This window comes from Kryptolebias marmoratus, linkage group LG5 (genome assembly GCF_001649575.2).
Source record: "Kryptolebias marmoratus isolate JLee-2015 linkage group LG5, ASM164957v2, whole genome shotgun sequence".
Lineage (NCBI taxonomy): Eukaryota > Metazoa > Chordata > Actinopteri > Cyprinodontiformes > Rivulidae > Kryptolebias > Kryptolebias marmoratus.
The window spans coordinates 7980494-8006291 of record NC_051434.1 but is presented as its reverse complement, the minus strand read 5'-3'; the positions used below and the strand labels follow the sequence as shown (position 1 = coordinate 8006291).

Below are 25798 nucleotides of genomic sequence, written 5' to 3'. Positions count from 1 at the left end.
TTAGCTTTACCAACTACAAGTTTTTGCTTCTTCAGCAACTTTCAGCTGTCTTTCAGCCCTCAGCGTTCACACCACAGATAATTTCTTTAGCTTCTCTTTTTAATTGTTGGAAAATATCAGAAAATTTTCTGCTCATCTAAATATCAAAAATAAAGCTTTTCTCTCATTAATATTTTTGTCAGCCAGTAAATAAACTCGTGTTGAAGATTTTGAAGCTGTTTTGTTAAGTTGATCAGTTGCTATGGAAACATCTTCGTCTGCCCCGTTGGCTGCAGGTGTTTTAATTACCAGGTACTGCAAAGCGCGAGCCACGTCTCAGCCAATCACAACCCAGAGTCCAGATCCGGTGATTCTGACTGATTATATCTCCGAGCCGAGCTTTAAACGCCTCAAAGTGTCTGCGAGAATAACCCGGGACCGTCTCTGCCCTTTTCTCCCGTTTAACCTCTTTCTGTCAGATAAACTGTTAGTTGTTTGTTTTTTCAAATATGTTCTCCTCCGTGCTGCTCCTCCTGTTGCTGTCCTCCAGCCTGGGTCGGCTCGGTTCCGCCGGGGCGTCGTCCCCCGCCGTGGAGGAGGTGTACAGCGCCGTGGTGAGCGTCGTGTCCCCAGGGCAGCTCCGTCTGACCCAGGAGTCCCTCGGCTCCCTCTTTAATACCCTGCAGAACCGTGTGCAGTGTGGCGAAGTGCCGTGTGAAAAGGTGAGTTTTATTAGGTTACCTGTGCAGCCAGGTAACAGGTGAGACAGCCAGGTGCCGAGCGGCGGGCGAGGTCCAGCACCTATTAACTAACTATTCCTGTTCACTTTAACTGGAAAGAATTCAAAGTTTTAGTTTATTTATTTAAAATAAAACCATTTTTATGCATATTAAATGTATAAAAATGGCTGAATGAAAAGACACAAGTAAAAGTTACAAGTTGCGTGTTTTTAATATTTAATTTGGTCTTCACTAAGTTTTAATTAGAGGGAAATGCAAATTAAGATGATTTTAAAAATCCCTTTTTTTAGTTTATTTATAGTTTATTTATTTATATTGTTCATTTAACTAAATCTATGAGTAAAAATTAGAAATCTGAGCTGCTTTGTTGTAAGAATAGGAAAGTATTTAGCAGCAAACCGTCCCATTTAGAAGAACCTCATGAATTTACCATGTTTCTGACATGTGGAATATCGCAAGATCACATGAATGTTGTTCTAAATTTTCCAAAATTGCACAGTAAATGTGCTATTTTGTAAATAATGTAAATGATTGAAAACATGAGATTTCCACATGTGATCGACATGTTTTTCCGCATAAGGCTTTTAATGAAGTAGAAAACATTTCCTAGGATAAAAACATAAGGAATGACTTTAGGGAATAACTGTTGTTGTTTATTAATATGTGAAGGCTTTTAAAATCCCAAACTATCTGGAGTTTATCACTTCACAGTGAGAGCGATTATTCTTCAATGGAAACCATTTAATCTTGTAATCAGGACTGAACATCCTAAGTTCAACCCGAGTTCAGATTGTGCAAACCTCTGAGAACAAATAAAACTCGTTTTGAGAGGCACCAGGCGAAGTAACGTGGCTTGAGTTTGAAAAGCTGCATCTGAAGAAAGGATGCATGCAGGAACTTCTGGAGCAATGTTTGCCTGAGAAGCGACGTTTTGAACTGAACACTGCACATCGGCACAAACTCTTCAAACGTACTGCAGTGCTCAGTGTGTGCAGTTCTACTGATGAGTCCATTTATTTATTTAATCATTGTGTGCGACCTGATTCTTTCAGCCTCTCGCAGGCTGGCTGTATTCTTTACAAGCACAAGTTGGTTTGGTTTGGGCGGTAATTTAATCCTGATTCATACTCGGATGTCAGTAGTTATTTACTATTTTGGGTAGTTAAATAAGGAAAATTACTCCTAAATGTGATAACAAAAGGCTGTTTATCCTCTACTGGTCAGAGCGCTAGAATGAAAGCACAGCAGTGGAGGGATAATGATTTGGGCTTGTGTTGCGATCTCTAAGTCAACCTCTGTAAGGCGACCTCTTCAAGTCCATTTCTTTCTATAGGAAATTTAAAAACAACCCCAGTTTACCAAAATGTTGTATAAAATATAAGATCTATAGTTGCTAAATTAGGAATAAATTTTAGTGTCAAATGTGAGGTCACTGCTGAGGCTCTTAATCTGATTTCAAGAGAGTTGGCAAATCCCCGTGAAATAAAATAACACTTAAAGTGTATTTATACAGTGACGCACAGGACTGGAAAGGTGATACAGATGATGATTAGTTCTACAAGCTGTTAGATTATAGGGCAGAGCTGTTTTTCTTGATACCTAAAACCTTAGAAGTGAGAGAGTTTGCTTACTTTTCTGAATTTCTCTGCCGTCATTTCTCCTTAAAGCTCGGGTTAAATACTGAATAATCTGTTGATTATTTCTTCTTATATTTTTCCAGCTTGTGTCCTGTTAGTTTTAGTCACTAGATCCTAAATTGCCATTGATGGACAGTGTAAAATTAGGGGGAAAAAACCCATTATTAATAAGAAAAGCATGTAATGTATGTGATGAACCAGGCTGCGCAAAGTGTAAACCAGAACTATGTAAAGTTTACATACATGTGAGGCCAAAACCTATGTAATAAAATCACTTAAGTAGGTTTTTGTTTGAACTTATAGGAAGGTTAGATTTTTAGGTTTTTAAAGAGATTAAATGACCTTTTCCTAACTTCACTCATAATATATGTTCACACTGATATCAGTCTTTATTAGCTGTGGCGTAACCGGCAGCTCAGAATATACCACTTTATCAGTAAGTGAGAGCAAAGTCCTTGAGTTTCTTGGGTGCTGGCTGTAAAATGTATGAGCTCACACCGTGTGACTGAGGAATATCTGCTATAAGGGGCTGATAGGAGGCGGAAATGGACAAAGACCCATATTTGATTGAGTAAATTGTATGTAAATTTGGTAAATAAAAGCTGAAATCAAATAGTCAGGACAAAGATCTGTGATTTCAATCACTCACAGTTTATATTAGTGTTATAATAGTGAAAATGTTATAGGCTCAAAAAGTCTTTAATAGATGTCAGGTGTTATTTTGTGATGTTTGCCCCTGTGAGTCTGCAGCTACAGCTTTTTTAAATGTTAATTTAAATCAGACTAAAATGTACAAAAAGGCAAATACTTTGCAAACATCATGTAATCGAGTATCAGGCTTGCACTGATTGCTTTATACGTCCTTCCTCACTTTATCTTCTTCACAACACAGCTGAGCTGGATAAAATGGAAACTTTGCCATGCTCTATGGACAAAACGTCCAAAGAACATTGAATTTAGCTTTCGTAGAGACTTTAAACTCCTGGGAACATCATCTCAGATAAAAAGAAAAACTAAAATTAAGATAAAGATTGGCAGGCATGTCTTCAAAATAAATTTAAATAAACTCAATTGAATTTGGAGTGGAGGCAAACATACAGAAACTTCTAAAATTGTTTATATGAATATAAACATATGAATTTAAAAGCAGTTCTCTATCTATTTATTCGTTGAAACAAACTTTAATATAAACCCTGTCCTGCTTCTTTTACCTTCCTGTCAGGGTCAGGATAGATGCTTGTCAGCATTTTGAGGTGATTTTCTACATTTATATTGCATCCTACTTTCTGTGGTCCTTATCTGAAACTGCACCAATTTAAATACAATAAATATGCTTTTATTCATGAGATTATAGATTAGATTATGAGTTTTTTTTAGTTTTTGCTATCATAACAAGAAAGTGATAGTGAATGACAATTGTGCTGAGCTGATGTGAAAAAAATAAAACATAGACTTGAATGAATTATTTAATTTGTGTCACTCGGCGCCTCTGCAGGAGTCAGGTTAATCCTGTTAATTAATATAGTTTCTGCTTCTTATAACTGATCTGTCACCTCTCTGTCTGTTTGAATGTTTTCCTCATGGATGCGCAGTGTGACCTGGCAGGGGCCGTTCCTCAGATCACCGGCAGGCCCTCGGTTTACGGGAAGGATGCAGACGAGAAGCTCAGAGGAAACCTAACAGTCAGTGTGTCGCAGCTCCCTGCCCTGGCTGCCGCCAGCCTCCTGTTCCTCTCCTCTCCCCTCCTGGCCTGCGTTGCAATACAAAATGAGATGTGGGCAGAGGAGAGCGAGCACTTATTACAAAAGTTCACGTCCTATGAGCACCACGAACACCACGAGGACCACGAGATCGAGCCGCACCACGAACACTCGCATGACTACATGGACAGTCATGGATTAGAAGGTGTGCTTCAAGAGCTGCAGCACCACTATGAGCCCTCAGACCACAAGGTAAGCTGTTAGTACAGAAAGTATTTATCGTATTAAAGCATTTATTGTCACCTGCCGACTGTAAGGTTTTTGCTTGTCTGTGTGCGTGTGTTAGTTTTAATGAAACTCAGGAGGTAATCACTGGATCATTAACTTTTAGGGTCAGCCTCATTCAAGATGGGCGCCACAGCTAATCAACCTTAGCCAACACAAAGAGTAACTCAGACGGATTTACAAATATTAAGCTAAAATCTAGTTTGATAGAAGCTGAGAGTCATCTTCAACACATAATTTGAGCACTAACAGGTCACACAAGAACTCATATCGTGTGAGATCAAGCGTTAGTCTTTTACAGGGTTTGACAAAAACAGCTGTAACTTGATCCCCTCTCATCTTAAAATTATCTTAGATTAAAACTCTGGCTTGAAAAGCAGAAGGTGACCTGCATTCTTTCAATTAATTCTAGGGCTATGTTCTACTATATGAATAAACCACAAAATCCTAAAAGTGCAACATCAGATTTAGGTGAGATAATTTGTTGCAGGTTTCTATCCACCTGAGGGCAATATGTTTGGCTTGAAAGCAGGGGTTCACAAAGTTTAGGTTGGGTCATAAAACACCAGATGATCTCCAAAAATCTAATTAACTAGAATGTCATATTTTTGCCATAATTGTTACAAGAGTCTAAACGCAGCACTTATAAATGCATAAAAAAAACTGTAAATGTTGTTCAAGTTGTTTGTGTTGTCAGTTAGTCTAATTGGGTTATTTGGAAACTTCGTTCACGTCAAACAACAGTCAGAGTTGCAGCTTTCTGCCACGGTATTTTGCAAATTAGATGCTGACAAGGATGAAAAGTGGGGAAAAAAGCTCTGGTAATGAGGGAATTAAATTATGCAGGGAATTGTTTTGCTGGGAAATTAACATTTTTAGTGTTGAAGCATTCAGTTTATATAATTCATTATCTTTTAGCTTAGTTTATCATTTTTGTGTATGTTTTTCTAAGTATTGAATGCAGTTAGCATTGGGCTAAACATTTTCTTTCTTTTTTTTTTGTCTTTTTTATATATGCTTTGTGTTTTTAAGCCCATGAAGTTGCTGTTTGGTCTACTAAAGCCAAACATACTGCCAATTCAAATATTTAAAAAAAGCATCTTGTGGAAAATATAAAACAAGTTCGATAACTTGAGATAATTAGGAAGTAAGCTTGATCTTCAAATATTTAATAAGTCAGCAGTAAGTAATTTTTCCCAGACCCAGTATTACATTTATTTTTGAACATTTCAGTACTTTTTTGACTATCAAACTGAAACTTCTGCTTAAAGGCAACAATCAGAAAATCTGTAAATTCCTTTTTTCCTTCACCCTCATTTCCTTCCATGTGTCGAGCAGAACTGTGTGACGGCCAGCAGCATCATGATGGAGATCAACGCATCATCGGCAGACCAGAGACAGGAAGTGGGCGCGGTTTTGGGCTGGGTCTTGTATCACGCCTTAGAAGGACACTGCTTCAGGAGTCAGTTCCTGCCCGAGGAGAGCTTCTTCCTGGACTACATCATGCACCAACTGGGCTCAGAAAATTTCACTGTTCAGGGTAAATAACAACAGAAAGACCTCAGAGTTCTGATTCTGCAAACCACCTAAAACTGAAACTAATGCTCGCTCACACTTTGTATACAAACGTTTGACTATGAAGGAGGATTTCTGTATTCAGAAAGCTACTTTCAAGTCTTGCAGCTGATTTTCTCAGTTGTAGTGTGCATTTATGTTCTGCAGATTTGGAGGTTTTGATGAAGAGGTTGGACCTTGGACCACTTGAAGAACAAAAGCACAAACATCACCACCACGACCATGCTGGTCACTATTTGAAGAAGAGGAGCACCTATGAACATCAGGAGGGACGTGAAAATAACACTGGGGAACAGGTATGAAATTAAAATAAAAAAATTTAATTTGTAAATACGTCCATATGTTCAATCACTGTACTTTTTGTTGTATTTGTTTTTCTCTAATCGTACGAAGAAAAGAATACCTGATAAAGTTTTTGTAAGATTTGTTTTTCCTCCTCTTCTCACAGAGCTGCTTCTCAGCTAAAGATCTGGTTCAGATCTTTGGTCTGTCTGGCGGGGGCTCTGCCTCCACTGTGATGGGTCGGTCTGAAATGGCCCGGCTCAGTACCGCCCTCGTCCAGCAGATCCTGAGCAGAGCCTGCACAAACAGCACCGAATCAGTGATCCCGGATAAGCTCTCCAGGACCGACAGTAAGTCTGTTGAGTTATTTTTTTGTTTGTTTGTTTGTGTTGTTTTAAACCTGACCTCCTCCACCTTCTTTTCCTTCCACAGGATACCTCTATGCGACCCTCGCCAACGTGATCATAACCCTGTCATCCATGTGTGGCATCGTGGTGCTGCTGTGTACCTCATGCACCAGCGTTTTCCAGTTGTGTGTCCAGTTTTGCATTAGCATGGCTGTAGGTTCACTGACCGGAGACGCCCTGCTGCACTTGATACCGATGGTGAGTGATGTCATCAAGTAAAAGGTTGCAGTAAACCTGAAGGATAGTTGTCAGTTATGCAAACTTACTTTTTGTTGACGTTACCAGACTATTTTCTTCTCTCTCTCTCTCTCTCTCTATCTATCTATCTATCTATCTATCTATCTATCTATCTATCTATCTATCTATCTATCTATCTATCTATCTATATATATATATATATATATATATATATATATATATATATATATATATATATATATATATATATATATATATATGATAGCATATGCAATACTTGCACTTGTGGAAAATTTTATTTTTTATAATATATGCCTCGAGAACATTGGTTTACCGCTTTTCTTCCTGTTTTTTCTCTAGTTTCTGGGTTTACATGTGCACTCAGATGGTGATACCAGCCACCAACATTCAGGACAAAACCAACAGGAAGAAACTCCAATGTACACATACAAAATGTTGGCTGTAGTTGGTGCGATCTACGCCTTTTACCTGATGGAAGTCATCTTCTCTATGATCACACAAGGAAACGATCATCATCATCATCATCATCATCATGGGGTAAGATAAAACACCAAAGCAAAACGTTCAAATTTTCTGCTTTGATTGTGAATCTCTTTACAGTTTCGGTCATGTTCAACACACTGCCATCAGTCTGCCATTTAGTCTGTATTTATGAATTATTTTGCCATCTTTGTAGGATGAATCCAAGCCTCACCACTGCGACCATGTTGGCGTTTTAGAGATGTATCAACAGGAGAAGAAAGAGAAAGACAAGTCAAAGTCTGCATCAAAAGCAGAACTGGTGAGACATTAACAGCCGCCACTGAAGGCAAAAGAGCGCTAATGCTTTTGTTGTTTCTGTGTGTGCATTTGTCTGTCGTGTTAGCAAAATATCTGATTAAGCACTGGACAGATTTGAATGAAAGTCTTAGAAAATAACCATTGGATCTTCATCTACAACTGATTAACTTTTAGAGTCAACCCAATTCAAGATGGCTGCTACAGCTAATCGACCCTACCCAACACATAATTAGCTAAAACGCAAATTTTATTCCTTCGAGGAATGTTAGACCTTTGATTTATTGAAAGTACAGAATATAAATTGATAAAGATAAAGAGATTTTAATTCACCTGCAAACAAAAACAACCACTCTGTATGTGACCATTGGCAAAATGTTTGTAAATTCATCAAAAATGTTTATTTTGTAGCAAAGAAATCTCACAGATATGACACAGAAGTACAGTATTTAATTTAATGACTAAAAAATTATTTGTGAAAAAAAATACTTTAAAATAATAAATAGAATTGGTCCACTGAATGTCATGAGGATATCAATGAAAATGAGTTTCATGTGCAAAACGTTTTAATATTTTTAAGACTTGTTTCTGACTTTTTATGCATTTACATTTAGTGGTTCCTGTTTGTTTTTTGTTTATTTTTATGAGGGTTGATTTTATTGCAATTAATATTTGAACTTGTTTGCTCTTGTGGCAAATCAACTTCCCTCAGTAAATCAATAAAGACTAATAAAGTATCTCATTATTCTATTTCAGGTCGACGATGAAGACAAAGAGCAGCCAGAGGTCAAAAGGCGCACAAGAGGTGAGAACCAATTCCCAACAAAAAGCACAAGCATGATGTCATCACAATGGGATAATTACTGCGGCTACTTCAGCACAAACTATAATTTTGTGTCTCGCTGCGTTTACAGAACAACGTCTGCTTCCGTACATGATAACTATTGGAGACGGGATCCACAATTTTGCAGACGGATTAGCAATGGGTGCTGCTTTCTCCTTGTCGTGGAAGTCTGGTCTGGCCACATCAGTGGCTATTCTCTGCCACGAACTACCTCATGAGCTCGGTAACTATCACACGCAGCATTGGCTTTCATGCGGTTTAAGATGAACACTCAATAACATAAATATTATTTCTCTGTAGGGGATTTTGCCATTTTGCTCCATAGCGGCTTGTCTGTCCGCAAGGCGTTGCTTTTAAATGTGGCAAGTGCCTTGACCTCATTTATTGGCCTGTATATTGCTCTGTCTGTAGCTACAGACCTTGCAACCCAGCAGTGGATTGCTGCTGTAGCTGCAGGACTCTTTTTGTATGTGGGGCTGGCTGATATGGTGAGTATTGTAGTGAACCAGACAATGTATTTGTCATTAATACAGCTGAAATAACAACTATCTTTCCTTGTTGTCCTTTTAGCTGCCCACATTGACCCATGGCAGCAGCAAGAATAAGTGGATGAACTTTATCCTGCAGAATGCTGGCATTCTGACCGGGTGGACTGTCCTTCTGTTGCTGTCCCTTTTTGAAGAGAAAATCCACTTTTAACAGTTTTAATTTTAAGAGATCAAGCTGCCCAGGGAGTTCATTTTGTTTCTGGAAGCCAAACAGAAAACTGGGAGTTTTTGGATATTTCACTCATTGTGGTCACAAGGGGACTACAAGAACAGATGTAAACCAAATACAGCCAGATGCTCCAATTCACAATTAAGGCCCCGACCGCGCCACTCTAGATATTTTTAAATAGATTTATTTGTTTGAAAAAAACCAGAAGCAGAAATTCCAACAAGTAGGTTGCAATAAAGTCAATACTGACCCATCAAAAATGAAAAGCAGCCTAAACTAGAAGCACTTTGAAAGGGCAAACCTCCACCAAGGCCAAAGGGTCTCTCTTCTTAGATCACTACTGACTAAAGGGATCTTCATTATGTCAGTTCCAGCTCACTACCAAAATCTAATCACTTGTTCCTTGTACCATGTTTGGTGTTTCCTAAAGATTTCATGAAAATCTGTTCATAACGTTTTGTGTAATCTTCTGCACCAACAAACAAAAAATGCTAATGCAAACATAACCTCCTTGGCGGAAGTTAAACATCTTAAGTTTCTACCCCAAAAATTGTAGCTTGAGTTTCCTTCAACACTGTTGACCCATCTGCGATAAAGTTGAGACAGAAGTAGCCGGATGGTAGAAAAACGGGTAAAAATGGTGCCATTGTTGAGGTTTCTAACAAAAAGCACAAGTGGGTCAGTTCAAAGTAGGCCTCTGCATGATCTTTACCTTCATATCTCTGTTCTTCAAGCACAAATGAATACAGTGTTTTTTAAAACCCTTTGTTTCAAAAATGTGTTTTTAAAGATAAAAAATGCTGCTTACAGCTGATGGCTGTTTCTATTTACATGTGCAAACGGAGCAGAAAAGTTGTTTTTCTTTTTGCAAAATGTGAGGCCCTAACTACACTACTCTGCATATTTTAATATGAATATTTTTGTTTTATTTAAAAATATGTATTTACACCCAGGTAAGAATGCAGAACTTTGTTTGATCCAGAGAGTAGCTCGTGATTCTCCCAAAACAACTGCAGCTTATTTCTTACTGTCTGCTTTTCCTCTCAGTAAATAAGCTTTTTAGCACACAAAGATAATTATTACCAAAGGAGCCATAACAAGTCTTGCCAGATGTGTAAAAAAAACAGTAAAATGGCTCAGTTGTTGTGTTGCTTTCTGGAAAGCGATTATAAACATCCCAAAACTGGACGATGTTCTGTTCTTGCCTCTCTTCTCATTCGAGGAGCTTTCTTCAGTCGAACTGCAGAGCTCCAAGCTTTAAAACTGGACTGAGTTGCTCCATTTGTGCAAACTGAGAGGGGGATGAAGGACGAAGGAAGGCGTCTTTATAGTAAACCTGAAAAACCACTGAGCAGAGGAGGCGGTGTCAGATTCCAACCCTCCAGAACTCTCAGTGCAGTTTCACACCCGTCTGCCCCTTCATGCATGTGACCAAAACATCCTTCATGTGAACCAGACCAACATAGACTTCATGAACTGCAGGGGGGGGGAGAGAAGGGAGACTGATTTGCATGTGAGTTCAGTTTTTCGTAACTGTAGTGACTTTGTGCAGTTTTAAAGCATGGAGCGCCGCACTTCATCTCCAGCTGAACCGATGAAGCTCCTCAGATGAGAAGAGAAACAGGAAAAGAAGTCACCTTTTCTTTTCTTTTTAAACTTTTCAAATCACCATGTCCTTAATGACTAAGAACCTTTGCCAACAAGCAAGTCGTGCACAAAGTGGGCTGCAGTGTCACTGCCTCCCTAAAGTCTGCTGAGTTTAGTAAAGTTTGTGTGTTAATGTGGACAGGGCTACATCAGGGGTACTGTAGCAAAGACTGTCGTAGACCGTCAACCTGAAGAGTTTATGAATGTTTAAATTAACTTGAATGAATGTTAAATGATGTCTTTATAGAAACACATTGCTTTTGTTTGTCTTCACTGCTCAAATCACATTTTATGTATGTTTTACTGCACATTTTGAAGCACTGAATAATTGTATTTTACGTCTTATGACAAAAACAGTCATCAGAAATGCTGCTCCAGTCAGTGCCAATAGAGATTTAGGTCCAAATGATTCAACACTATAGTATGTTAAATGTGTTTTTAAAAAAGAAAGAGCTTTATCGAATCAAACTTGCACTATATCTTTTAACTTTGTCCGTAAAGAGCTCTGAATTGGTGCTATATAAAGAAACGAAATTGAACTGTTTATGAAATTAATGAGCACTTTATCCTGAACGACCTGCTGTAACTCTACATGAGCTGAATATAACGGCGCTGTGGGAGTGGACTGTATAGCCTGGATGAGGATTTTTCCCATTCCAATCATTCTAATTTGCTCAATTATTAACCAGTTTTCAAAGAGAAAAGTCATCCCAGGCACATGTTTATGATACTGAACTCTTGGTTAAACAAAAGGCAGGTTTTCATATTTTTATCAGTGTATATCAGAGAGAATATACCGTCTGATAAACCAGAACCAGATGACAGATTGTGTTCGTGTTATCAGGACAAACTGTAGCCTAGATCTGTCAGCTTTGAACATTACTTGTTCCTTTTGTTCATTTTGATAAAGATGTTTTTGTGTCATTCAATCTCTTTAACATGTAAGATAAACATAATCCAAGTGTACATTTGTTTTGGTATTTAAACACACAATTTTAAATGTTGCTCGCCTGCAGAAGCTTTCATTTTTGTGTCATCTGTACTCATAAATGAAACAAATTTGTTTTTAAATTTTGTTTCTATCATAATAAATCTGAGTTAAGTGATGAAAATGTTTGTCTTTTTTTCTTCTCTTTTTAAACAGCCCTGGCAGATATAAAAAACATGTCAGAAACTAGTTTTCAGAGCTCTGTCTATACATATTTGAAAATAAAGCTTTAATAGAAACAAAATAAATTGTAGTTCAGATTTTTTGAAGTTGGGTTTTGTGGAAAGTTGTGAACAGTTAATATCTTACCTGTTGTAAATAGCTTTTAACCTCAGCTTGGAGAAAGAAATCTCTATTTCTCAAAAAGCTACCTACAACAGGTAAGATATTAATTGTTCATAACCTTTTCACTAATCCCCACTGTTAAAAGTGCAATTATTCTGCCATTTAAAACCAGACATACAGTGCAAAGTTAGAGTTATGTCTCTTCTAATCTAATAGATTTACGACTTACATGAACATTTTCATGCGGGACAGAGTCTGGTGACAAATCATTGCAATCACAAGCAGGCAGACGTTTATCTCTCTGCGTAAGATTACACATTCATGGGAGGAGAGTGCGCAGAAGTGATGAGCGGGCTGTAACTCAGACAGAACAGTCCATTAAATCAGAACAATTGGGTTGTGTGCTGGACGCAAGACAAGATGAAAGCATACAGCTGCTGATGGAAGAAATTTAGCTGACAGATATCAAAACTCACATCTTTAATTGGGCCTCGAGAGCCAGTTGGCCTTCTGTACCAATAAAACAATAAAAGGAAAGCCTTCTAAAATTAGACCTTTGAGCTTCTCGTTCATTAAACTGAACCATTTGACTTTTTACAGAAGTGTTTATTAGAGAGCAGGTGGTTTTGCAGTGTGATATGGTGTGCGATAAACCAAGAGGAGCCGATAAAAAACAGCTGAATTCATGGTGCAGTTAAAGTGCAAACTGGTGTTATGTGACATACGTGCACTAAAACAAACGCAGTGTGGTAAAAAAAAAAAAAGCCATTTCCAGCAACAACCAGTCTAGTTTATGGCACAGAGAACTCTTGGACGTGACATTACATTTATGTGTTTAACTAAATGACTGTTTTTGGGCAGAGATAATGATGGTTGGTCTGCGGAAAACACTTAAACGGTTCGGTAATCACATGAGCAACATGTAGGGAAGATGTCAGTGTTTAATCATTATACTGATCGTAGCCCACATTCAGATGTCTTATCTGTGCTTCTGTGCACATTTTCCAGCTTCAAATTAAATTAGGTCATCCTCAGAGGAGGATGTTGCTTTGCACGTAGCATGAAAGAGCTTTAAATTGATCAAAAAAGAAGGTATTTTTATTCAACGTGATCTCTGGATCGTCAAAATTTTGTTATGGATGGTAAAAAAAATAAAATGCATAGAGAAAGAAAGAACAAGCGGTTACTTTCTGAGGGTCGCATTAAAATCAGTCAAGTGTTTAATGAGATATTTTGCTAACAAACAAACAGAGTTGGCTCCAGTAGTTAACACCAACATTTTAAGCAAAGATGTTGCTCAGTGTATAACCCTTGAAGTATGTGTTGTATGTGGCTCTCAGCTACTACCACACTAAACTTTAGCTCAATATCTGTAAAACTGGCTGAATTATAGCCGTTTTTGTGTTTCTGAAGGTCAGCTGGCTGTGGCGACCATCTTGAATTGGGTTGAAATCCAAAAGTCAGTTATCTGCAGATGTACATCCAGAGATTAATTTCTGAAAGTTTCAGTGAAATTCTTCCAGTGGTTCATGAGATATTTTGCTAACAGACAGATGAACGCTGCAAAATAAAACACATTTGACGTGTCTGCTCCCGTCCAAATAATTAACTTCACTTTTAGAGGCCCGCAGTCCCAGATCACTGACTTGTTGACTCGTTGTCTTATTAGATGCATGATGTTAAACTGAATTACTCTTTGTGAATAATTTTTAAACTAACCTGGGTTTCAGTCAGACAAAGATCAAACATCATTTAAAGCAGCTTTGGCTTCTGATTTATTACATTTTAGTGAAGGAAGTCTGGCATTTAAGAATACATGAACAATTCTTCACCTGTAAATCATACGATATTAATCCAATGTTTGTTTTCAGCGTTACAGCAAAGCCTGCTTTCAGTCTGGTTATAATAATATAATATGAAAATATTTATCCAGCTCTTTTGATAATTAACTTAAACCATTTCTTACCAGAACAACCCTCCCTGCGCCTTTTTGTTTTTTGTTTAAACAAATCTACAGTCTCAAGACAAATAAGATGTAATCATTGTGATGATTAATATACACAGCATACATGATAAGAGTGATTTATTTACTTATTTAAGATTCCATTGATGTTTTAATTTATCAAAATGTTTGTAATCCACAGGGTTCACTTGTACCTGCTAAGGCTACATTAAAAAAAAAAAAAAAACAAGTGATAGAAACTGAAAATCTCTAAAACAAATCCATAAAATGACTTTCTTTGTACAACTTAATACTGGTCAGTAAAAGTTAATATTTGTTTCTCAGTTTTCTGAGTCAACAGTTAAACTCAGATGAAGGCAGGTTCAGGACACTTTATGGCCAGTTTTTATTCTGGTTTTATTTCCGTGAATAAAGGTGCAGCTTTCCTCTGAGAGGCTCAAGTATTTGAGTTATTGCACATGTAGATAGTGTTTTTTTATCTACATTCTTTTTGAGAATAACTTCAAGTTAACACGTTTCATTTTTCTAACTAAATATTTTTAAACAAATGTCAACAAAAGACTAAACTAGAAAAATAAGTTTTTTTTATTGAAGTAAAAGTCAACACAATGAAACAAACACATAAAACAAAATAAATATGATGGGAAAACACGATAAAATAATCTAAAAATTAGAGAAATTAGAGTCTGTGTGCAGATCTGCTGAGGGGTTTTCAGGTTGGATGGGTCACTTGAAGTGAAGGATCTCCTGGGTGGCGATTCTGATGAGTTGGTTGAAGTCAAACTGGATGTATTTCCTCCAAAAACGTCGATCTTTGCCATAGATTTGAGCAGGATAACAAGGACTCCCTGCAACACAAACCTTTAATTAGCTCATAAATGCACGTTAGAGACACAGCTTAAACAGAAAGCTTTTTGTTTTGTTTTATTGAGTCTCTCAGTAAGAAAGTCACGAGTCAAGTATCCTGAAGTAATAAGAAAACCTGAATTTTCAAACTTAAAACATTTTCTATTGTAATAAAAACAGAATAATACTGACAAGGAGCTGCTGCCAGTGGAAATACTAAAATAGTTCAGATGAGCCAACTGATCAATGCGTCACTACAAAACTTTAGTTTAGAGATAAAAACAGATTTATTGGAGTTTAAATGGTGACCCAGGTTCTACACTCCAATGATGCCATCATGACATTCCCAACTATTCATTTATTTAAAATAAGAAAAAAAAAAAAAATCAAAGCATAATCTGAAAAATATATACTTTAAAAAATAGTGGCAATTCTTATAAACCCCATTTTGACATCAATTTACCCAAAACATGTTTAAATGTATGAAACTCTAAGAGAAATGTTATTAAAAAGTAATTTTCTAACATTCGGCCGATTTTATCTGTAAACTGAGAGAAAACCAAATCAGTGGTTCTCTGATGACCTCTTGTGGTTCACAGGTTCAGTTTTTGTTTTTCTTTTATTTTTTGTGCCGTTGGATAGTCCAGCAGCTGATATATAAAAACAGAAGGTGGCAAACTGGCAATCAGTAATCAAAGTAGACTGGATTCAGCGTTTTTACATCAACACTAAAGGGTCAACGTGATGCTTGAAAAGAGAAATCAGCAGCTGAAATAAAAAAGTGGAACCTATAACAGTTTAATATACTCAGAATGTGATAGGAGCACGCTCAGATAGGTGTGTGTGTGTGTGTCCTCACCAATCCCGTGAAAGACTCTAGCAACGGCTCGTCCAGAAAACCTCTCGTCACTTCGGCAGGAGAGAAAACTTCGGATGTCGGCTCTGATCTGATCCTCCCAGTCCAACAGCTGCACAACACAAAGGAGTAAGCCCCGATGTTCTCACGTAAAATAATAAATAAACCTCTAAAAAAAAAACCCGCAGGCTTAACCTTATATTTGTTGAGCTCCTCGAGGTCCAGAGGTTCCAGAGTGTGATCTCGGTCCCTCCTCTGGTCGAAGTACTCAGACAGAAGGTTTTTCAGCTGCAAACTGCGACTCTCGTCCAAATCATCCACACAGGAAGTCACACTTTTGAAGGCAACACTGGAGCACAAGACAATTGCACAAATGAGGAGCAAAGGCAGAAAATCTAAATGCATGAATGCAAGTAGTTAAAGGTTGAAACATAAATCCCTACACATTTAACCGAGATCGCGTCATTAGAGAACTGCCTTCATGTTTGTGCTTCAAATGTCTGGAACAGCTAACAAAGTTCAGAACGGAGTAAATGTTGAGGGACATTTACAGAATCATAATAATTTAAGCAAACCATAAAACACAGAATGAACTTCTGACCATCTGAGTAGGTGAAATACGTCTCCTCAGCTGCAGCCGTGCTTTCAGTGCGACCCGTTTATCTGGAGGAGTGTTTCCCGGTCCGACTGTACCTCTTAAAGGCCTTGAAACACGCCGTAAGCTGGAAGAGCTGCGTTCTCTCTTGCTCCTGCACTCGATCGTGGAGGAACTGACAAACTCTGTCCATCTCCTCGTCGCTCAGATCGCCATAGGAACGGAAGTGGAAGGAAGGGGAGGAGAATTCAACGTGGATGCCGCTTCTTCCGCCTCCTGAAACACAAGCAAGCAGCCGCTTCACTAAGTTCCCAGTGAGTGAAGAGACATAAAGCCCCAGAATTAAATTTAAACTGCGGGACGTCAACACAGCTTTGTCCAAGAGGTACTTACACTGCTAAAACTGTGCATTTCTCACACTATTACAACAAATATGTTAAGACATTTGACAATATTAATAGGAAACAAGGACGTGCAAAACCATGTTTACTGAAATTCCAGTTGACGCAATCAACAAACCTCTGTCGGTGCTCCACTGCAGCTGTCTGAGTCCTCTCTTTACAACAGGAAGCTGCCATCCCATCGTGTCCGCTACCTTGACAACGTCAAACTCCAGCTGATTAGAACTCAACACTCGCTCACCGGCCATCCTCCTCCAGACCAACGCCACAGCGACCGGAGGGCAGCTGTGGAGAAACAAGAAGAAGCGTTCCTCCAGAGCTCCTGTATGTTTCTGCAGATATTATGTATCAAAGGTTTTAATGCATTTCCTACATTTTAGTGATTTTCTGCAGCTGTCTGGGTCCTTCGTAGCATTTGACCGTACACACAGACAGCGTGGGGTGAAGAAGCTCAACAAACCGCTGTGGATGCAGCTCCAGATAGCAGAGCAGCGTTTCCACACCTGAAACACACACAGACATCAAACGAATCGTTATTTTACAGCTTTTATTTTATCTTTTTCGTTTTTTTTTTTCTTTTCTTTGTGGCAAATAGAAGCATGCTTTAAAAATACTTTGAATTCCACTTCCACGAATAATTCAGCCTATTAGTTGTTGAAACTTACCTTCCTCTGTGATGTCCAGAGCCTCGACAGTCTCCTGGATGGGAATCGCTTGTTCATGAGTGTGACACACTCGCTCTTTCGGCCAATCAGCTTCCTCCTCTTTACCCGCCGCAGCTGTTTTCGACTCATCCTCCTCTTTCTTTTCCTTTTCTTCATCAATAACCTCACGGAGGACTCGCTCGCCTGAGTTTTGATCCAGCATCTTGCAGGAAAAACAAGCTCATGTCATTTTTATTTAGCCTAATAACGCCTTTAACGATCAGCTGCAAAAAAAGAAAAAAAAAATGTTTTGCCCCGCTGCCTCATTTATAACAATCTTCCTCTTTAATCACCTGTAAAACAGTCGATTCCTTATTCTCTGTTTGTCCGGTGTCTTGCTGAGCGGGCTGGTGGACGTGTCTCTCCTGGTCACACACATCCATCACCTCCAGCAGCTCAGAGTCTTCCATGTCCTGCTCACACAGACACAGCCTTTCTCATTTTGCAGGAAGGCGTAACAGCATGTAGGCTGCAGACACAGACAGGAAGTGGCTTACCTCCCAGAGTTCTTGTTGTTTTTGGTGGATCTTTTTACATTTGCATGCAGGAAAAACTCTCTGGACCAGTTTTTTGACTGTATAGTAGTCGACGGTGTCTGCATAGATGTGGCGACGGAGCTCGTGGAGGTCACCACCCTTTAATCCCACACATACAATATAAATGACATCAAAAACAGATTCATCAAAAACATCAAATGACAGATTCAAGGGGTCCTGAAGGTGGACTTGTGGCATCTTCATATAGAAATATTTATGTTAAAATAAAAAAAAACTCAACTATATTTACTTTTCTGCAATTTCACATTATTAATACCAGATTACAAAATGTTTAAAAGACTATATAACTATATAACTCAAGTTTCCTATATGAACAGTTTAAGATTCACCTCAGGGTCCAGGAAGAGGTGGCAATGAGCCGGTTCTCCATCTCTCCCTGCTCTCCCAATTTCCTGAACATAACTCTCAAAGCTCTGAAAAAAAAAAAAAGGTAAAGGAAAATTGATAACCGACACATTTTGGTTATCTCGACACATTAAAATGTTTTCCAGAAAGCCTGAGTTCAAAAACATGGAGGAAAAGTAAAAATATTTCATCGTGAGATCTGCTGCTCCGGATGAATCCCTTCCTACCTTTGGCATGTTGTAGTGGATGATACCTCGGACGTCGGACTTATCCAGGCCCATACCAAACGCCACGGTGGCCACGACGATTCTGAGCTCCCCGCACATGAAGTTGTTTTGGACGCGGCGACGCTCGGCCCCCGACAGGCCAGCGTGGTACGCCTCCGCCTGCCATTTCAGGGGTTTACGAATCTTCTTCCGTGCTGAACATAAAAACAAAAACAAGATGTTGAAAAACCAGAGAAAACAAGACTGCTTTTCAGAAATATATGAGGGAAAAGTAAAAGGTCTAACCCAGTTCTTTTTTTCTTTGGTCAACTGAGTTGTTCTGCGTTTTGCTTTCGCTGCTTGTTTGGGTGTTTTCTTTCAGCAGCACCCCCTGCAGGCAGGTCCTGAGCAGTGCAGCCACACGAACAGTCTCCTCTCGTCTGGTGCAGTAAACAATGACAGAGTCCAAACAACCAAAACGATCCCCTTTCAGCAAGGAAACTAGAGCCTTGGGGAAAAAACAACAACATGAGAGACGAAAGAGAGAAGATAAAATAACTGCAAGATTTTAAGAAAGATGAACAGAAAGTCAGGGAGTGAAATGTTTGCATTGCAGGAACCCTTCATCAGACCTGATCCTTTTCCTTATGCGTGGACACAGACAGATTCAGGTTCGGAGGCACAGCTGCAGATCTCACAGCGATGCCGTCCTGATCACTGATGTCCAAATGATGAGCGATGTCCAGAGCAGTAGACAGAGTGGCTGTAGCTGTGAGTCCCAGCAAGCACCGCACCCCCAGGCGCTCCCGCAGGACCTACACACAAACACTGCATGAGGGGAGGGTTGGTTTTCTGAAAGAAATATTTTACGTTTTGCTCTTTTCAGTGAAAAAACATGACTCTGAACATGCAGGAGAAATCGTGAGGCAATGTTTCCCAGCAGGGGGTAAAAGATCACAGGAGCTGCATGAGGGGTTTTTATTCCAAAGATGTCAAAGTTAGGCATGAATATGAACAAAGCAAAAACTAATTGGTTTATTCTTATTCTTGTTTTCATACACTTTTACACTGATCACATCATAGATATAAATACTATGTTGCATGTTGCAAATAAACCCAAATCCAACAAACTGAATTTAGACAGACTTGTTCTAAAAAATAAACTAAGCAAGCAGATTAAACAAAAGCAGGAAAAATAGGAAGAATCAAATAACCTTATTTAATAAATATGTAATTTTTTTTACACTTCCATGTTGTTTTAGGATTAAATAAAACATCTTTTTCTGCAAAAAGACATTGTCTGTAATGAGATTTATCAACATTTGAATCTTTTAATGCCACTCTCCTCACCTTTTGAACCCCACGATTACACTGCTTATACTTTAGTTTCATTTAAAGCTCTGTGCCCTCGTGTCGGTCTGATTGAAACAACAGCTGTACGAACATCCCTCACAGTGTGATTTTATCATCAGCCCACCTTACAAAGCCTTAGGTAGCAGGGTCTGAAGTTGTGTGACCACTCTGAAACGCAATGAGCCTCATCTATACAAGCGAAGGCCACCGGAGGGAGCTCCTGAGCCGAGGGCAGACATCCTGCGCCTGAACCTCCTCCACCAACCAAAGCCTCTGGAGAGAGGAGCAACACACACACCTGGCCGGACTTCACCTAGAAAAACAGAGGAGGAAGAGCGTAAAATCTGCTTTAAATGTATTCTAATCGTGTTTTATCTCACATCTGAGCAAATTCCTGCGTGCGTGCGTGTTTACCTTTTCTATCACGGCTTCTCTCTGTTTCATCGTCATGTTTGAGTGGATGCAGGCAGCTTTTAGCTTGGTGGGAATACCTGACAGCTACACATGCAAGGTATTCAAAAGTGCATCGTTATTCTGAGAATATTGTTTTTATGCACCTCAAAGGATCAGGATGTTTACCTGGTCGTCCATTAGAGAAACTAGAGGTGAAATGACCAAAGTGATGCATTTTGATCGCTGAGCGTAAAGGTAAGCTGGCAGCTGATAGCACAACGATTTACCCATTCCAGTAGATAACACCACCAGGGTGGAGAGGCCTAAAGATGAAGATGGGAGGATGCATTCAAAGCTTGTAGATATACAGGTGTGTGCAGAATGTGTTCAGAAACTCCAGATACCTGACAGGATCCTCATGATGGCCTTCTCCTGTCCCGGTCTGAACGACTGATATCCAAGGGCTCTTAAAGCTGAGCAGACCTCATCAGGTGTTTCTGGACAGAAACATGTAAACACACAGGTGAAAGGTTAATTTCATATCCACTTTTACTCACAGATAGGCTTAAACACGGTTTGCAGCGTTTACCCTGAACTCTCCCATCTTCTGTAAGATGATAAAGTGGTTGTACGGGAGGTGGAGGAGCAGGCCGCTCGTAGTCGGGACGAATCAGGTTCAGCAACACGTCATCTTCACAGCTGCTGTTCTCTTCCTTTTCCTGTCGCTCGTTACCGACACAGGGGGATGCCACTGCAACACGCACAACAAAAAAAAAGGTACAACAAATGTCTGCGGAAAAAACTGTAAGACCTCATCAAAAGAATACCTTTTATTATATAAAATCAACAGTGATTTATTTAATTTTATTTACCCAGTGGGTGCGGTCGCAGCGTTCCCGTTGCCCTGGCAACATCCTCCAGGGTGGGCAGTTCGAATGGCTCTTCTTCTGCAGACTGCTCCTCAGAAACAGGAGGCGGAGGGGCTGCGGAACAACGATAAGGGGGGAAAACAGAAATTATGCCAAACTGTGACATGTAGATTTTCTCTGTGGTGCTGATGTTTTCAGGCAATTTGACTTTTTGAGTGTTTGTTTTTATATATATTTGATCAGCCAGTTGTTGACACAATGTTGTCTATTTAGGGAATAATGAACAATTATCTGTGCCTGACTTTCTTCTTTATGACAGTCAGGTTAGTGCAGGACACGTGTTGGTTTTATTTAAAGCAAATCAGTCATTTTATGTGAGTGCTGCTGTGTCACCTGGTCCCCTGCAGTCCATAGCCCAGTGTCCCGTCCCTCCACATTTAAAGCAGGTGTCGCCCTGCCGACTGAGCCCCCCTCTGAAGCCCCCCCTTCGTCCTCTGCCAAAATGTCCACCACCTCCACCAAAACGCTCGCCTTTCAGCTGGAACTTCTGCATGTACAGCTGCAAGAAGCACACAAACAGGCGGATTCTGAGACAAAGCTGGAATTGTTAAATACGTATTTTCTCAACATGACTTGTGTGCCACTTTTACAAGAACATGAATGAATGAAAATGAAAAATGAACATGAATTTTGCGTGCACGCCATCACAGATACAGGCACCAATTCAGAAAAGGTACCTGTTTCCTTAAAGCCATCCCTCTTAGCGCGTATCCTTTGACATGAGATTTCTTTTTCAGGTTTATCTTCACAAAGTTACCCTCTGCACCTTTTACTCTGTTAAAATGGGAAAGTAATCCTTTAAAACAATGACTCTGAGCTCCACACAGTAATGTTTTGTGCCGCTCTGAGGTGCAGGGCTGTATTAAATCCTACCTGGCTCTGACAGGTTGTGTTTGACACGTTCTGTTTGTTCTGAACTCGTCCTCCATTTCTCCAAACAGATTCTCCTGGGGAACCTTATTGGAGATGACAGAATATTAAATAATCAACCTTTAATGCACAAAACCAGCACATACATATATATAAAGTAACAAAACATTATTCCATTCCCCACCTTTGTTGGAACCTTGGTTTCTTTCTCCTCATCCTCCTCTTCATGATCTTTTTCTTTTCTCTTGGCTCTCCTTTTCTTCTGTCCTCCTCCATCATTTGAGTTTACAGAGTTCTCCTCTTTCATTTTACGATTCCTTCTCTTCTTTTTCACTCCTTCCTCGACTGGACTGCTACCCTCCGTGTTGTCCCCCTCTCTCTGCCTCTTCCTGGATCTTTTCTTTGCACTTTGGGATTTGGGACGACTCTCACCGTCGCCTCCTGGTGCAGCAAGCTCTGCCTCTCCTCTTTCCATCTCCTCATCTTTGTTCCGTTTCCCTTTTCTTTCTCCCTCTCCTTTGCTTTTTCCAGTATGTTGTCGTGCAGATTTAGGAACATCATTAGCAAACCTTTCCTCTGTTTCAAAGTCTTTTAACTCTCTTCTTTCTCCGTCTTCATCTTTCTCGTCTTTTCCCGCCCGTCCAGCTTCTGTTTCTTGCTCTTTTTTCTCTCTTGTCTCCATTTTTATTTCCTGGTTGCCTCCTCCGGGCCTCTCCTCAGCTTCCATCTCTCCGAACACCTGACATCTTTCCAGCCACTTCCTGTCAACGAAGCTCAGCCTGTTAGCGAGAGAGGGACGTTTAACCAACCCCCCGCTGAAACTAGCTGAAGGACCAGGGTCAGGACTCCTGTGTGGACTTTCCAACATGTGAGAACCATCTTCTCTGTCTCCTGCGCTTTTAATTAACTTCTCTGTGCTTTCAAACTTATGTTGGGGAGACAAAGACAACAAGAGGGCAGAGGATGTGGTTGGAGGAGATGTTGTAGAGGTGGGTTTTAACTTGGAGCTAATGTCTTTACTATCACCGTCAGAATTAGTGTTGCTGCAGCTACTGACAGCATCAGGTACAGGTTCAAATGGTTTAAATTTCTCCTCAGGCTCTCCTGAACGGAGCAATTTGGAAGGCAGTAAACCCTGGCATGGCTTCATTCCTCTGGAAGAAAAACAACAACAAAGACGGCACAAACAAACCAATTCATTACTCTGTTCAAGGTTTTAAGTAGCTGTTTGATTCTAATCATAGCAGTAAACTGATAGAGACTAAAACAAATGGTATGAGTGCAAATACAAGATGCTTTGAGACACATAAGTGCTGTATTATTTTGTGTTATTAAGAATACAAGGTCACTAATGTTTGATAATGACTTATAAAACAGATTAATAACAAAACTACTGAAGTTATATGAACATTTAACATTTCAGTTTTCAGATATGGGGAAAATCACCACACCACTTTGGATTTTAATTCCTACAATCCACATTAAACCACTTACAACAGAATTATTATAAAATAAACAAGAGCATCTTGAGTATACATTATAACAAAAATAAAAGGTCCAGAAACTTGTGTGGTGTTTATATAACAACTACAATTAACCAACATAATTATTTATTGGAGAATCTTGCTGATAATATGCAGGTAACGTGACAGAATTAGTCTTTTTAGTTACCTTGGAGAGAAGAGGCCGAGGTCTCGATCAACAGCTGGGGTCTTTTCTGTCTCAGTGGATGAACTCGGGCTGCTTGGTGTCTGACAATCTGTCAAAGAATTGAGAGGAACTCGACCCGTTCGGTGTGGTTTCTTCAGTGAAGCCAGCCTCTCCTGCAGTCATAAAAGAAAACAGCAATAATGTTCTCTTTATCGGTTTGTTACCAATCTTTTCCCTCCTATTATAGTGACTGAACTCAGATGTTTTAAAAGTTATCCTCACCTTACTGAGTGCAACAAGGTTGCTTTTAAGTTTTAGCCCATAATATTGAGAAGAAGCCATCAGATTGTCTCGGTCCTGGGAAGTCAGCTTTGGAGCGGACACCGGCATCGCTTTACGATTCAAATGGGCGCCCCAACAATCCGACTCCTAAACCATCACAAAGGAAAAGGCAGAAAGTAAAGTGAACAAATTCACTTTCCAACGATGGACGGCAAAAGACTGTTTATATACGGCAGAGAATAACTCAAATGATAAAAGAGACTATATTAAAAATGATAAATATTAAATCTCAAGACCTTATAAGTTGAGCTGAGCTGAGTTGTGTTTTTAGTTTGATTGCTGGATGCATCAGTGCTGCTGTTCTCTTTCGCTTGTTTTAAGCTCTTGTACTCCTTATACAGATCTGAAAAGAATAAAATAAAACTTGTTTTAGTGTCAAAGTTCATTTTTGTGCTACAAGATGTGTAGGAGTTAAAAATCTAAGGTCTGTACTCACTTCTCGTCTCCTCTGGAGCTCGATCAATGTCCTCCTGCAAATGACAAAGCTTTGTTTACTTTTATGAGAAGGTAAAAAAAAAATTGACAGCTGCAATGTAAACATTTAAATCACCTTGTTGGGTTTCCTCTGGTGCTGTCTGACAAACCCCTGCTCCCAACCTTTCAGCAGAGTCTTAACCTCGTTGTAGCGATCCATAGTGACCACAGAAAGGGTCAATTAACTACTCCAATAATCAGATTAGGTCAAGGATTCACAATATGAAAAGACAAACCTGTTAAATTAATGCTAAAAACGCAACGTTACATTTTCCGAAGATAAACACTGAGAAACTGAGTGTTTCCGGATGTAATCTGTCTATTTAGCTTTACGTGTCTCTAATAAACACATCTCTAATTTGAACAAAAGAACAGCATCATTTTTCTAAGGTTTTACGACGTTCAAGAAGCAAAGCGGAAGTGCTGTTGATTTTCCCGCGCCCGTGTTGCCAGGTTTCTTCCTGTATCCCCGAATCTGAACTTTTAAATGGAAAATTGTTCGCGAATTGTTAAAAACAAAATAAAAATGATATTACTTATCAAATGTATAGATAGTTTGAAAAAAGAAATCGTTGTGAAATTTGTGATACAGTTCATTTTTCAAAACAAACCCGAGGTCTTTAAAAACATGTACTTCCGGGTCGGATTTAAAGGGACAGTTACATTTTAATTAGCGGCATAAATAGAAATTTTAAATAAAAATTGTGGGTGCGTGAAATGTGTTATTTTTCACACTTGACTGCATCATTTTTTAAATTATACGTTCATATTCTGGTTATGTATGAGTGTTGAGGTTGGTGAGACAGTTTTATGCATTTTGTAATTCAGGAAATCAACTGTAGATGGAGTCAAGATCCAATTTTTAGTGGCTGACCAGGATTATAAAGACTCTTGAAACATTACTGTCCATTTAGTTATTATAAAAACAGTTGTTCTTTAATTGGAAGTGAGTTTCACTAGCTAGTACTCTAATAAGTGTTATAGCCTTCAGCCTTTTTGAACTGGACTGAATCTCAAAGCTCTTTTTATTCAATTTTAATCAAATCTTTTCTATGTAAAAGTGGCTTCCAGTTATCAGAAACCTGCATATCCGTCACACATATTAAATATGGTTCTATATTGGTCTGGATGTACTGGAGTTTACATGCAGAATAAGCTGGCCAGAATGACTCAGAATAAAAAATTTGATCTCAGATCATATAGATCATCTTATTATCACTGACATCTTAAAT

General features: G+C 39.1%; 2 protein-coding genes across 2 annotated transcripts; one reads left to right on the top strand and one right to left on the bottom strand.

The window, feature by feature from the left end:
* Positions 1 to 367: 367 nt before the first annotated feature.
* On the top strand, positions 368 to 11906 carry slc39a4 (solute carrier family 39 member 4). Its single transcript, XM_017421057.3, has 12 exons — positions 368 to 701; positions 3949 to 4308; positions 5680 to 5881; positions 6064 to 6212; positions 6365 to 6548; positions 6631 to 6803; positions 7164 to 7361; positions 7501 to 7605; positions 8358 to 8406; positions 8516 to 8668; positions 8746 to 8933; positions 9016 to 11906. The coding sequence occupies exons 1-12, from the start codon at positions 489 to 491 to the stop codon at positions 9142 to 9144; spliced, it is 2103 nt and encodes a 700-aa protein (XP_017276546.1). The 5' UTR covers positions 368 to 488; the 3' UTR covers positions 9145 to 11906.
* Positions 11907 to 14612: 2706 nt separating this feature from the next.
* On the bottom strand, positions 14613 to 25171 carry recql4 (RecQ helicase-like 4). Its single transcript, XM_017420464.3, has 28 exons — positions 24643 to 25171; positions 24529 to 24562; positions 24329 to 24435; positions 24033 to 24179; positions 23772 to 23923; positions 22285 to 23254; positions 22104 to 22186; positions 21908 to 22004; positions 21564 to 21729; positions 21174 to 21284; positions 20891 to 21052; positions 20706 to 20798; positions 20488 to 20624; positions 20323 to 20406; positions 20033 to 20221; positions 19188 to 19370; positions 18862 to 19063; positions 18577 to 18770; positions 18334 to 18417; positions 17945 to 18082; positions 17741 to 17860; positions 17409 to 17610; positions 17117 to 17246; positions 16862 to 17028; positions 16441 to 16618; positions 15943 to 16096; positions 15751 to 15859; positions 14613 to 14893 (listed from the first exon to the last, which is right to left on the bottom strand). The coding sequence occupies exons 1-28, from the start codon at positions 24724 to 24726 to the stop codon at positions 14772 to 14774; spliced, it is 4599 nt and encodes a 1532-aa protein (XP_017275953.1). The 5' UTR covers positions 24727 to 25171; the 3' UTR covers positions 14613 to 14771.
* Between the last annotated feature and the right edge of the window lie 627 nt (positions 25172 to 25798).

Coding starts and splice junctions, on each gene's coding strand:
- recql4 (XM_017420464.3), bottom strand. CDS start 24,726: ATGGATCGCTACAACGAGGTTAAGACTCTGCTGAAAGGTTGGGAGCAG. Junction 18,771..18,861: donor CCAAAGAAAAAAAGAACTGG/GTTAGACCTTTT, acceptor TTTTATGTTCAG/CACGGAAGAAGATTCGTAAA. Junction 18,418..18,576: donor TCCACTACAACATGCCAAAG/GTAGGAAGGGAT, acceptor TTTTTTTTTCAG/AGCTTTGAGAGTTATGTTCA.
- slc39a4 (XM_017421057.3), top strand. CDS start 489: ATGTTCTCCTCCGTGCTGCTCCTCCTGTTGCTGTCCTCCAGCCTGGGT. Junction 702..3,948: donor GCGAAGTGCCGTGTGAAAAG/GTGAGTTTTATT, acceptor ATGGATGCGCAG/TGTGACCTGGCAGGGGCCGT. Junction 7,606..8,357: donor CTGCATCAAAAGCAGAACTG/GTGAGACATTAA, acceptor ATTCTATTTCAG/GTCGACGATGAAGACAAAGA.